This window comes from Pygoscelis adeliae, unplaced genomic scaffold (assembly GCF_000699105.1).
Source record: "Pygoscelis adeliae isolate BGI_AS28 unplaced genomic scaffold, ASM69910v1 Scaffold209, whole genome shotgun sequence".
Lineage (NCBI taxonomy): Eukaryota > Metazoa > Chordata > Aves > Sphenisciformes > Spheniscidae > Pygoscelis > Pygoscelis adeliae.
In genome coordinates this window covers 3506342-3518824 of record NW_008825538.1, presented here as the reverse complement: position 1 = coordinate 3518824, position 12483 = coordinate 3506342, and the positions used below count along the sequence as shown (strand labels likewise).

Below are 12483 nucleotides of genomic sequence, written 5' to 3'. Positions count from 1 at the left end.
TCTGGCTTTCCTCTCCCACTCTTGGCTGTTTGCAGTCTCCCATGGGAGAAGACACCCTCCCAGACCTGCTCTCCCCGGAGCTTTTGCTCTGTTTTAACTCTTGCTTGCGCAGAGGCCACGGTCCCTTGCTCGCCACACAACCGTGTCCCTCACTGAGCAGGGCCACAAGACGCCAGCCTGCAGAGCAAAATGACTGAGCGATATATTCACTATTGCTAACGAACGTGCCTGTACAGGCCCTTTACAAGCTGTGCAGTGACCGGCCCCTGCATCTGCCGGTTGCTCTCAAACTGTTAACAAAGTCTTATCAGCCAGCATTAGCAGGAGCAAACCAAAAGCACCTTCGTGCTGTCCTACAGACGAACACAGAGGAGAGCCAAGGAGCTCACGGCATCTTTCCAGCCCATCTGAATCCCTTCGGTACACCAGCCCCGGTGCCCCCAGCGCAGAGCCAGCTGTGGCGTTTGCCCTGCTCAGTTCCCTTTGAGAAATGCTCAGCACGCTGCAGAATCCGGCCTGGTCTTTTTACCAGCTGTCGTGTCAAGGAAAAATGTTAAAGTTGTGGTCCATCGGAGGAAAGAAAAGTCTGTCTTGCAGTGCAAGCCCATGTCTATCCCCTGTAACGTCCTTCCTGGGTCACGTCCAGGCAGGGCTCAGCACTGTGCAGGGGACGGTCCGTAGCTTCCCTCTGCCTTCCCGAGGTGGGGGGAGCCAGTGGGGTTTACTGCCTGTGGGCGCGAAGCCACAGCCTCCGGCGCAGACCTGGGGAGAGACGGTGTCCGTCAGCCTGGGGACACCCTCCCAGCTTCCCATCCCGCTCCCGGGCTGTTCCGGGGCCTGACACCCCACATCGTCCCCCAGGGCTGGCGGGATGCTTACGGTGGAGGCGGTGGGCAATGGGGACCAGGCTCAGCAGGAGGACCAGGATGCTGGCGGCCAGGGGGATCCAGACCAGGGGGCTGCAGGCACCTGGAGAACAGGAGGGGACATGGTGTGGAGCTGCCCCCCCAGCTCAGCACCCGACATCATCCTGCCCCGGCAGCTTTGGGGGATGAAGGGTGGGGTGGGGAGGGGTGAAAAGCAAGGCAGGTTTGCCTTGCCCCTCAGGAGGGGTGGAGGACATGACCATCACCCTGGGGCATCCCTTGGAGGATGGGATTACACCCCAAAGGCATTGCAGAGAACTTAGCTATGAGTCACGATAACCTTTTTTGTGGTGTCCTCTCTGGCATGGGATTTCACCATGCCTGCAGGACCGGTGCTGCACCCGCAGGGGCTGCACACCCAAGGGACACCAGAGTTTAGGCAGAGCTAAATGGAAGTACATCCTGGCCCCTAAACCCTTGTATATCCCAGGGAACTGCTCCAAAAGGCAGAGGTCAGGTCCACCCAGAGTGATGGGTCTAGGTGGACCCAGATGCCCACCCCTGCAGGGTCACGTTGTGGTTGCCCCCACCCCAAGACAAACTCCAGCTGAACCCTGGGGATCCCCAGGAGCTCAGCAAACCCCTTTTGCAAGGCAGCCTGAGCCGACTCTCTGCCATACCTTTCTTGACAGCAGCTTTGCTTTTGGTTACGCACCGCATGGGCTTTTTGGAGCGCGGTGCCTGAGTGGTCTTCGAAGGCAGAGGCAAAACATCAACTGGTGGATAAGGAGGAGAAGAGGATGGTTAATATGGCACCAAGTGCAGTGGAGGTCTCAAAGAGCCGGCAAGGAAGGGCTGGAAATTTTGGCTTTTAAAACTAGTCCCATTCAGAGACCCCCACAACGGGCTGGGTCATCCAGAGGAGCTGGGAGCTTGACCTGAACCTCTCGGTGGCCACAGAAATTACCAAGAGCTTGTAAAAGCATTAATAAAACCATGTACCAGGCAAACAAGCGCAGAAGGCTAAGGCAGGGAAAAAGAAAACTTCCTCGAGCTACATTTACTGCCAGGCACCATCTCATCAGCGTTGCATGAAATCACAAGTAGTGGGAGATTTCAGTAGCACTGGGAGGTTTTAAGGGATCCCTGGATCTTTTCCATATTCAGATTGCTCTAATCTTTGCTCAAAATTGGATATATTTTTTTTTTAATTCTGATAAAATGAGGGCAGGATTTATTATGGTGTATCTGAATTACAATGGAGCATTCATCTTTCTGTAAAGTTGGTCAGGAAAATATCCCAGTAATGTCATTAAATAGCTGTACATCTGACCGCTCAAACTCCACTTATTCAAAATTTTGGGTGATTCAAAACTATTTTTTTCTGCTTCTATCCAGGACTGAAATTCCTACGGAAACCACCGTTCTTTTACATGCAAAGGTGAGACATCAGGTGCCTGGGATTTATCTGGACAGCTTCTCCCTTACATTATGATAGGCTTAAAGAGAAGGAACTTAAAGACAATTTGTTTTATCATGGGTACTAAAGGAAAAAAAGAAAATATCCATCAAGGCCTGAGTCCTCCCAGAGCACCTGCTGGTGTTTAGTTTTAAATTGGAGTGTCCTTGATCATGCTGAATTTCAGCCCTGTTTTTCATGCTTTGCTTTGCACATAGATATGTGCCCAGTTGATAAAAACCAGTTCTCTTTTATCTTGAACCAGCTTTTCTTCGAGCCAGCAAGAATCCAAAAGGGATTTCTCGGCCAGCTCAAGGTGCAGGGCGTATTTGCAACAAAACCAGAAAGGTTTGGACACGGGGGATGATTTAGAGCCAGCAGCCGCAGCTGCATCTTGGTTAAATAAGTTATTTGTCTTCCTAAAAGCCTGCAAAGAAAGGGCTGAATCCTACTTCAAACACATTAGTTTTTCTACACCATCTCCTGCTCGGTGGTCAAGGGGAAAACGGGCTGAAAAGAGCTGTCGTATGACCCAGGGTCTGTAAAGCATCACTCCCCCAGTGCCACCCGCAGATAGCTCTGATTTCTGGTTGGAGCTCCCCAGTGATGGTGGGTTGTGAACTTTGAGGAATAAATCCCAATTCAATCCTTTACGTGAAGGACAGGCTTGAAACCTGCAGTCAGACCCCCCCCAGCGATGTGAGGGGTGATGTCCGCTGGCCTTGATGCTGCTCTTTGCACTTGGAGGAAGGGTAAGGAAGAACCGGGGTGCAGGAGGACCCGGCAGCTGAGCAGGGCACATATCCAGCCCCTCATCCAAAGTACCACGGGGGACGAGAAAAACGCAGGCGTGGCAATACTGGGGGCTGAGCGTCTCCCCATGGAAACCCTAAGATGCTAGGACCAACGCGGTGCTCAAGGCATGACCACGGCAGAGCAACCGCTCGTAGCAAAAGGACTGTCACATGCAGCTGACCTAAAATATAGCTATTTTCTGTAATTTCTGACTTCTCTGGTCTCATAGGTCTCTTCGGGAAAACCCCAGAGCCCCAACCTTGCGTCTCAAAATTGGGAAGGGTCTACCAACATGCATCACCCCTTACCCAGGGGACTTCATCGCAGCCTGCAGGTGGCACACTTTGGAGCCCTGGGGGAGATGCTTACCCACACGGAGCTGTGTCCCGCTGCCCAGGAGGAGCTGGGAGGACTGGGAGACGGAGCAGTAATAGGTGCCGTTGTCCGAGGCGTGGAGGTGGCTGATGTGCAGGCTGTAGGAGGTGTGGGAACTCGCCCCATGGACACTAAACTTGCCCTGCATGATGTTTGCGCCGTACGTGGCTTTGCCCAACAGGTTGGAAAATATCAAGAACTCGAAATTTTGCCTTTCCTGGCTCCAGCGGAACCAGTACACCCCGGCATGCTCCTTCCTCAGCTCACAGTGGATTTCTGTATTATTGTTAGTTTGGGCTAAAATATGCTTTGGAGTCTGGGCTAAAAGGAGATTTGTACAGAAACCTAAGAAAAAATAAGACAGGAATACATAGTTAGCATTTTTTTTTTCATTATTTTTCTTCCATGCTAAGTACAGATTTTCTTCGTAGGCTTAATATGATCAAGCAGTCACAGACCAGGGGATCACACGAGCGAGAAACAGGAGCATCTTTATCAGGATGCTCCTGTATTCCCTCAGAGGCCTTTTTGGGTTCCCCAGCTATTTTTTGGTCAAGCCTAGTTATACAGGTAGAGTTTGCCCTGTAAAGCACTCGTCTAGGGAGGAGGCTCAGTGGCAGAGAGAGCAATGGAGGGATGATTTTGAGGGTGTCCTTGGGGCTGCATGTGCAGGACAGGGCATCCCCACCCGCTCCTGTGGATGCCCCTCTCCTGCCCTCCTTTTCTCTCTCATTTTTTGGAGAGGCTTCACCTCTCTTTCAACAGATTTTTTTTGAGCATCTTAACTTATCTGCCAGATTTTTGTTCTAACAGTTGCAACACTGATAAACTTCATCTCAGGTGCAGAAAAAGACCAAAAAATGCGCAAAACATCTCAAAATGAGGCAATTCTATATTAGTTTTCAGACGACATTATTTTTGTATGAATTTCGAGACCTGGGGAAGGAGAAGGAGTGAGGGTTAGCGGCGGGGTTCAAAGCTTTGGTTTGGCATCGCATCGCCTTGTCTGGGCTTTGCAGCTTTTGTGGAAATTATCTGAGTTGTGTTTGGCCGGGGCAGATATGAGTGGTGTCTGCGGATAACAGGTGACTTGTGATCCTTTCTGTTCGGCAAACAGTCCTACAAAGCTGCAGATACTCCGAGACCGAGTGAAAAACATCCCTCTGAAGATAAGGATGTTCTCGCTTCCCCCGTCTGTTTCCCAGGCGTGTTTTAAAGCTGTGCAAAAAGCTCAACAAAACATGGGTTTTGGCTTATTTTATGTTAAAATGTCCCTATTCCTTCAAAATCCCAAAGCTGCTTACAGCAGTTGTTGCAAACAGCCTTGTGCAGCCCTGCAAACCCAGCGGTGTGGGAATGGGTTTGCATGACCACAAGAACACCTGAAGCCATCCCCGTGGCCCATGGCCCTGATGTCCCCCAGGCAGAGGAAAGGGTTCTGGTGACTGACACAGGCCCAGAGCCTTCCTCCGTCCCCGCACCGATGAGCCCATCGCTGCAGAGACGAGCAGGCTTTAGCCCTAATATTGCAACGCCGAAATTCAGGTGTTGCGCAGCAGCTGCAGCATTTCACCACATCCTCTGGCGCTGCGACAATATAAATGTCTCCTTACTATTAATACACATAATTTTCAGGTTTTGGAGTGCAATCCGCCCGAACTTTGCTCTGGCAAACACCTGTGTGGTTTTTTAGGAGATGAAATGTGTGTGGCCGTGGGGCATGGTGGCTTCAGGGTCTCCTTGGCTGCCCTGGCTGGGCATGGGAAACTTAACCTCCCATGAAAACCTTTTCCTCGAGCTGTTGGAGACATTATTAGATCAGTCAGAAGGGATGAGAAGGGATCCTGGAAAATGCTCAGCTCGGCTCTGAGCCAGTGGTACAGCTCCAGTGGGGTGAGCTGGGATGGAGCCAGAGCAGAAAAACTCATCATCTGCCACACTTTCATCCCCCAAAAGCTCCCTGTTCCCTTTCCTGGTGTATATTCTGCAGGGGACCACGGGGAAACGGGGTGGGATGGGTTTGTTTCCACGTGCTTGGCCAGACCAGCCTGCAGCAGCTTGAAAATGGTCCCTTTTTCCTTTGCACGTGCGGAGCAAACTCTAATTTATTGGGGTTTTCTCAGCGGGGACCCCACTGTATAGACCTGTAGGATATTACTACCTGTATGTAGGCATCGATAAAGTGCCTCGGGCTGTTTGCTGCCAGATCGGCCGTGTTACGCTGTGGCTGGATGACCATTACACGACACAAAGAAAACACCCTGCAGTCCTGACAGCCTCTAGCAAGGACGCTGGGCAGCAGTGGACCTGGGTTGGGCAATGTCTCGGGGGACCAACTTGAGCCACCACCCTAATATATACATTTAACGGGTGTTTAAAGCTCTCAACACTTTTCACCTAAGAACCGATGGCACAATTTGTCCTGTAAAGCGCAATTCTACCACTTTGCCACAACATCGACTGTATATATTCGGTCCAGATCTCCTGCAACTTGTCTGCAATAAGCAGAAGGCAGCATGGTTTTATAACACACTGGTTCCAGCTGTGGCCCTTGGGAAACATTCACTCCTTGGATAGATTTAGAAGAAAAATTGATGGAACGTTTATCGTCTTTGCGTTACACAGGCAGTGTAGGTAGATGATACTTTAACTTCTCCATCGGCAGCTTCCCACAGTCTGTCTGCACTAAAAGGGTGCAGTAAAAACAAACTCTGCGGTGTCTAAACCATTATATACTGCACTACGAATAGAATAGAATAGAATAGAATAGAATAGAATAGAATAGAATAGAATAGAATAGAATAGAATATTTCAGTTGGAAGGGACCTACAACGATCATCTAGCCCAACTGCCTGACCACTTCAGGGCTGACCAAAAGCTAAAGCATGTTATTAATGGCACTGTCCAAAATTATGTGGTGATAGGTAATATTATCCTGTAGATCTATACTATGCCTGTATATTTAAACTTCCATCATCCGGATGCTGTGAAACGCATCCCACGTGCTGGAGCCGGGTGGAGGAGAGGCTCCAGCATGATTTTAGGTGCCCTCAACCCTTAAGAGACGTGTCCCTCTTACCTGGGATCTGGAGGCAGATGCAGAGATGGAGCCACAGCCGGGCCATGGTGGTGGAGTCAGCGATGGAGTGGTTTTGTGCTAGCTCCCCCCTTCCACGCACGGTCACCTCTTGGTGGTAGGGCTGGCTTCACCCCAGGAGGTTCCTCCCCGTCTCGGCACAGATGTCTCGCCAACAGCTGCCAAAGAGCATCTACCGCGGCAGCATCTGGAGCCTCAGGCCGGCAGCTTCTTCTGCGCCGGGCCCCAAATCCAGGTGTGCATCAGGGCAGCAGCCCCATGCGCTTCTCCAGCACTGCACGGGATCCCCTGAAATCCCCTTTAGGAAGAAAAAAAATGAAAAGTCATTGATTTTTAATTATGATTTCTTCATATTTCATCACCTAGTTTTTCCTCCTTCTTTTGATCTAGCTCCATGCAATTAAAAAATGACACATGTAAGAAATTGGCATTAAAAATAAAAGCAGGAAAGGATGAATTTTGGGTGGTTTATCATCCGTTGAAATCAAAAAGCATTTAAAATATGGAGAAGATGCAATCTGAGCCGTGAGGCTGTTTTCTTCAGCAGAATCTTTAGTGGGAGGTGTTTTTCTCCGGGCCTGGAAAATGCCGAACATCAAACAAGCTCCCCATAAAGCAGAGGCGCAAGGCATCACAGCAAACTTTGAAGCCAAGAGCAAGAAACCTTAAACAAATTTAGTGGCTGAAAAACCACAAAAATAAGGAAATTCTGCTGGGGCTCCCCACCTTGCAGCAGGCGCTGCTTTGGTAGCTGTGACACTGCGCAGCTCATACGCAGAAATATTCAAATGATAGATAAAATATCAGAGGGGCTTTGAAATGTCTTTGGTAGGGAGATATTTGGAGCACTTGGGGTTTAGGATTCAAAGAGTGAAATACGTGATGTGAAATTACAGGGGTGAACTGGTGTCAGCAGCCTTCAATATTTCCATGTTTGGGGAAAAACAAATAATTATTAATTTTATTTATTCACTGCCCCTTTGGCTGCTGAGCAAGATTCGGTTTTCTTTTATGCCCACGTCATGCAGATGTTCATGGCCCTTACAAAGCCTCAGCATCTCCCCTGGGCTGGCTCCCCAGCGAGGGGGGATTTCCCGGGGGGGTCTCACGTGGGGGCACCTTGGGGTTTGGGTTGGCGAACCAATAGGAAAAACGATTTTGCACCTTCTGCGGTGCAATTTTTTGGTATATTTTGTACCAGATTTTTCCGTGCTGCTGTAACACATCCCCTCCCCATTTCTGTTTAAAATAATTTCCTGCTTGAAGCAGGTTGCTAACCACCAAAAGCCTTGCAACGAAGGGCTCAGCTGCTAAAATTTAGGGTCAGCTGAATTGCTCCTTAACTCTTCCCTGGCAGGAGAAAGTCATTTCAGTGCTTTTAAGCTCTTGTTTTCAGAGCTGAGCCCCCGACGCGGGGTGCAGCAACCCTTGCTTTTCCCCTCTTTACCTCCTGCTCACCTTTCCCCTTTTATTTCACATCACTCCCAAATTGGGACCTCCCCAGGATGGGGTGTAGGCACCTCTTTTTTTGGGGGGGGTGTTTAATACGAGAAATGCCACTGCAAGTCAATTTTTCCTTTATCTCCACGGTGAAGTCGGTGAGCTGAGCCCGACGTCCCTGGATGCTGCAATGGCTGCGTCCCCTTTTTCTCACTGCCGCTGCCACCTGGAGCATCTTCTGGCCTCCTGGCCAGGACCAAAGTGCTCCCAGAGGTGCCTTTTGTCACCGTTACAATCTTGGACATAGGGCATGTTACACTGGGCACCAAATGCTGCTGCAAGACTGGTGACACTGGGTTGTCTAAGCAGATATTTTGGCTTGGGAGGATTCCCCAGGCCATTATAGCAGCTTTAGAGATGCTCCCCTGCAGTGCTTTTACCTATAGGGTGTCTCCTATGGAAAGAAAAAGGAATATTTGCAATGCAAAAGCATAGTGTGTGTGTTGGAACAGGGATTAATTTTTAATTTTTTTTTGAAGCTGCTGTTTATACGCAGTTGAGCTATTTACCGGCAGCCAAGCTGTTCTCAGGACTGGGTGTTGATCCTACGAGAAAACATTTTGGAGGTGGGATGCCTTTGTCTGGCAGCCCATCGCCAACAAAAACAAAAGCACTGTGGGAACGTGCAGGAGAGCAGCTGCTGTTTGTAGCATCCCCACGTTGTTTGGGGCTGCTGTCCTGGGAAGAAAATAGGGGAGGAAAAAATGGTGGAGGTTGAACTGATCTGTTAACACAAGCAAAATTCTTTGGTGACCTTGCTGGGGCACAGCGGCTCCTAATCGTGAGTGTTTGTCTCATGGCTGGGCCAAGATGGGGGGGAATCGATGAAATTTGGTGTCATTGCGTTATTCGGCTGCACGATTTCTAAGGGGGAATTTATTCTTTTTCTGAAAGGAAAGACAACCATCCCAGTCCCCAGCCCAGCCAACTCCCTGCCCCACCTCAGTGCTCGCCCTGCGGGTCTCCTCCTCGCCCATCCCAGGGGGAAACATCCTCCCTTCTTTTTCTCAGCCCACATCCCATGTATCTCACCATGCCGACACTAATTCCCTGCGCTTTCACCAGCTTTGTTACATTTTCAACTTTTTATTTTCTCCCTATGATGGGTTTCTTCCAGCAAAGTGTTTGCTCTCGGGGGGTTGGAGCAAAGCATCGGGGTAGAAGAAAGGGGTCTACAGACGTGAAGCAGGACCTGTCTGGGGTTTCATCTCCGCTAAACTCCCATGTTGCAGCAGAGGTAATTGCAGCTGGGCTGTAAATGCCAGGCTGGAGGAACAGTTGCCATAAAAATAAGGAAAAATCCGTCCCCTTTGTGCTTTCTGGGATACAAGGGCTGACTTTTGGGATCGGGGAGGGCTGCTCAGCCTCAAGGCTGGTCCAACACGGCCAGTACCGCAGGACCTGGAAATAAGGGCCCGTTGGGGATAACGGGCTGCTGGATGGAAACTCCCCAGGACTCAAGCAGCCATGGGTGAACTGTTTTTTGCTTTTTAAATTTTTTTTACATGATTTTATTCCAGGGAAGGGTGTAGCTTCTGGAGTATTTCATTAGGGGGAAAAGCAGCGATGAAAATGATAGCATTTTCACTGAGTAAGATGAGTACTACCTTTTTCTTAGTGTAATGGCAGAAAAAAAATCAAGTGGGTCGAGTTTTCTTTTCTAAACTGTTCCGAACTAAGACGTGGTTTGTAGGACGAGGTTGGTGTGGGGGGGTGTCTGTCTGCCTTTGCAGGTGCAGATTTTACAGCTGTACTTCAGCTGATGCAATATCACAGCCAAGGCTCCTGACACATCGTGGGGTACCCCCAAGGTATACGCCAGCATACGGCTGGCTTGTTTGTGGCATGGAAAAACGCTGCTTTTGAAGTCCAGAAGCCAAAATGGATCTAAACTACAAATTGTATACATTCTCCTGCCATCTTGTCTCGCCCCAGCAAGCAATTCATGCTTGGAGGGGGAGTCTGGGGGGACTGCGTGTGTTACAGGTGTCAGGTGTGAGCCCCATGTGTGATCTCCCCCCAAACCCCAGGTGCTAATGGTGTGTGCAGCAAGTGAGGAGGCCATTAGGGGACTTTGGGAGGATGGATGCTGAGGGGACAGGCTCCAGCTCTCCCTCTTCAGGGCACTTGGTGCAAGCAGAGGTTAGCATGAGCGGGTGGTGACTAATCCTTGGCCCCCCCAAAATAGATAATGGGCAAAGCAGCTGCTCCCATGTGATTTCAGCCTCCCTAATCGGTGCCAAAGAGGATAAAGAAAGACAAGGAAAGTGTCCTTGGGAAGACGGGGAGGGATGCAGCACCTGCCACCAAGGAAGTAAACAGAGGCATTATCAGCCCCAAACAACGACCTGCCATGGCTATAAAAAGCCACCCGGGTGAGACCTCGCGAACACCTTGACTTTAAAGGTGCCGAATCCACCGGAGCTCTGCAGTGACTGTCTCCAGGTCCCCGGGACTGCCAGGACATCCAGCCGAGGATTGGTGAGATCTTATTATCGGGGTCCTACTACGCCTCTGCTTCGCTTCGCCTGTTCCCGCGTCCCTTCCCCGTCCCCTCCCCGGGAGCCGGCAGGTCGCGGCAGCTGCCCGCTCGGCCGCGGCCACCCATCCCCACCTTCCCCTTCCCTTGCTACCAGGTTCGGCATCCCCCTGGGGGGGCTTTTCGGAGGGGCGGGTCGCGGGGTCGCAGCCTTCCTCTGCGGGTGGGTCAGTGGTGCTGGTGTTATGGTAGCTTTGCCCTGAGACAGAGCCGTCTCGGATCTCGTTCCCCTCACTATGATGACCGATATCGTTAGCAACTGGAAGCTGGAGCAGTTTGTGCTCCAGAAATGTCTCCCCCCAGTTTGGTCCCCGGGGGCCTTCCAGGGCCCGGAGGCGTACCAGCAGCTGTGCCAGCAGTGGGAGAGCTGGTCGGAGGAGACCAAAAAGCCCAAACCCACAAACAAGTGCAAGAAGCGAGCAGCTTTGCAGGGTTTGCTGATGGTGGGCAGGGAGTTGTCCAAATTGCTGAAGGAGGCTCTTGAGAGCGTGCAGACGCTGGAGCAGGCCAAGGGCGAGCTCAAAATGCAGGTGGACAACCTGCGGGCAGAGGTGCAGGGTTTGTGCGGGGACTCTCTGCGGAGTGCGGTGGAGATCACCCGGCTGGAGAGCAAGCTGGGCTACGAGAAGCTGAAAACGGAGGAGCTGGAGAAGGAGGTCGGCAAGTGGATCGGGGAGACCCACGATGCCCAGAGCGCGGTGCGGGCGGTCCTGCAGGACGTCCAGCGGGACCGGGCCGCTGGCCCCGATCACAAGGTATGCCACGCCAAGATCCAGGAGCTGCAGGCAGAGCTGGGGGTGTCGAGGGGCATCGTGGCTGCCATCCAAGGCAAGAGGAGCCGGTTTGGGAATGGCGAAGGGGAGGAAACCGTGGACCCGCACCCGCCCCACTACGACTACGAGGATGACGTGTGGGGTGCCAACGGCCCCACCAGGCCTTCCCCCTATGCTCCCCTGCGGGAAGAGATGTGCCAGCTGCAGGGAGGGGAGGTGGAGGCTTCCAAAATTAAAAAGAACCCCCACGATGAGCCAGCCGGCCATGGCCCACTCCAGGCCATAGACAACAACAGGCCTGTGCTCTGGTTTACCCCTGAGCAACTCAAAACGGTGGGAAAGATGCTGGGGCCATTGACAAAGGAGACAGCAGTCAACTGGCTGTCCAGGGCCCAGCGGCTGCCCAGGTGCCAGAGCGGCAACTCGGCGAGTGACCTGATAGACGTGGTGAGAAAGTGCATGAAACCAGATGATTTTGCGGCACTGCCAGGGGATGTGCAGATGGGCAACGTCCAGGACATCGGGGACGTCCAGTTGGCCGTGCTGAAAGTGTTCTTCCCAGAGGTCAACCCCTTAGTGCTTTTCCACCAGGAGAAGCAAAACCCTGAGGAGCGGCCGGACGCCTACGTTAACCGTAAGAAGATGCTCTACCAGATGGCCGGGCTGCCCGGCTCAAAGGACTCCCCCCTCGATTTTGACAGGCCTGAATTCAAAGAGCCGCTGGTGGTGGGGCTGACCCCCCCATTGCGGGTGATTGCCGGTGGGGACGCGGCCAGAAAGCCGCTGTCAGAGCTGGAGCAGATCCTGACCCAGAATTTTGAGCTGCAAAAGCAGGCGTTCCCAGGGTACATGCTGGGGGGGAAGAAAGGGAAAACCTCGGCCATGTCCTTCCAAAATGCGGGGGTGAGAAAAATGCAAGGAGACAACCGAAAAGATCCCGATGGCAAGGGTGGTTCAGGGAAGGAGAACCAGCAAGGGCTGAGGTTTCAGAAGTCCAACCCTTGGCGGGCCGAGCTGAGGAAGCGCTTGATAAAATACGAGAAGCAGGAGGATATTGACGGCTTGCCGGATGCGGAGCT

General features: G+C 51.7%; 2 protein-coding genes across 2 annotated transcripts in view; one reads left to right on the top strand and one right to left on the bottom strand.

Annotated features, from left to right (window-relative positions):
* Positions 1 to 721: 721 nt before the first annotated feature.
* On the bottom strand, positions 722 to 6620 carry CD8B (CD8b molecule). The gene is made up of 5 exons (XM_009331876.1): positions 6575 to 6620; positions 3490 to 3840; positions 1547 to 1642; positions 880 to 969; positions 722 to 762 (listed from the first exon to the last, which is right to left on the bottom strand). The coding sequence occupies exons 1-5, from the start codon at positions 6618 to 6620 to the stop codon at positions 722 to 724; spliced, it is 624 nt and encodes a 207-aa protein (XP_009330151.1).
* A 3857-nt stretch (positions 6621 to 10477) lies between these two features.
* LOC103923507 overlaps positions 10478 to 12483 on the top strand; it is a 9281-nt gene continuing 7275 nt past the window's right edge. Inside the window, exon 1 of the mRNA XM_009331875.1 lies at positions 10478 to 10573. The gene's annotated coding sequence lies outside the window, so the exon portion shown is untranslated. The remainder of the gene's footprint in view (positions 10574 to 12483) is intronic.

Coding starts and splice junctions, on each gene's coding strand:
- CD8B (XM_009331876.1), bottom strand. CDS start 6,620: ATGGCCCGGCTGTGGCTCCATCTCTGCATCTGCCTCCAGATCCCAG. Junction 970..1,546: donor CAAAGCTGCTGTCAAGAAAG/GTATGGCAGAGA, acceptor CCTGTTCTCCAG/GTGCCTGCAGCCCCCTGGTC. Junction 763..879: donor CATTGCCCACCGCCTCCACC/GTAAGCATCCCG, acceptor GTCTCTCCCCAG/GTCTGCGCCGGAGGCTGTGG.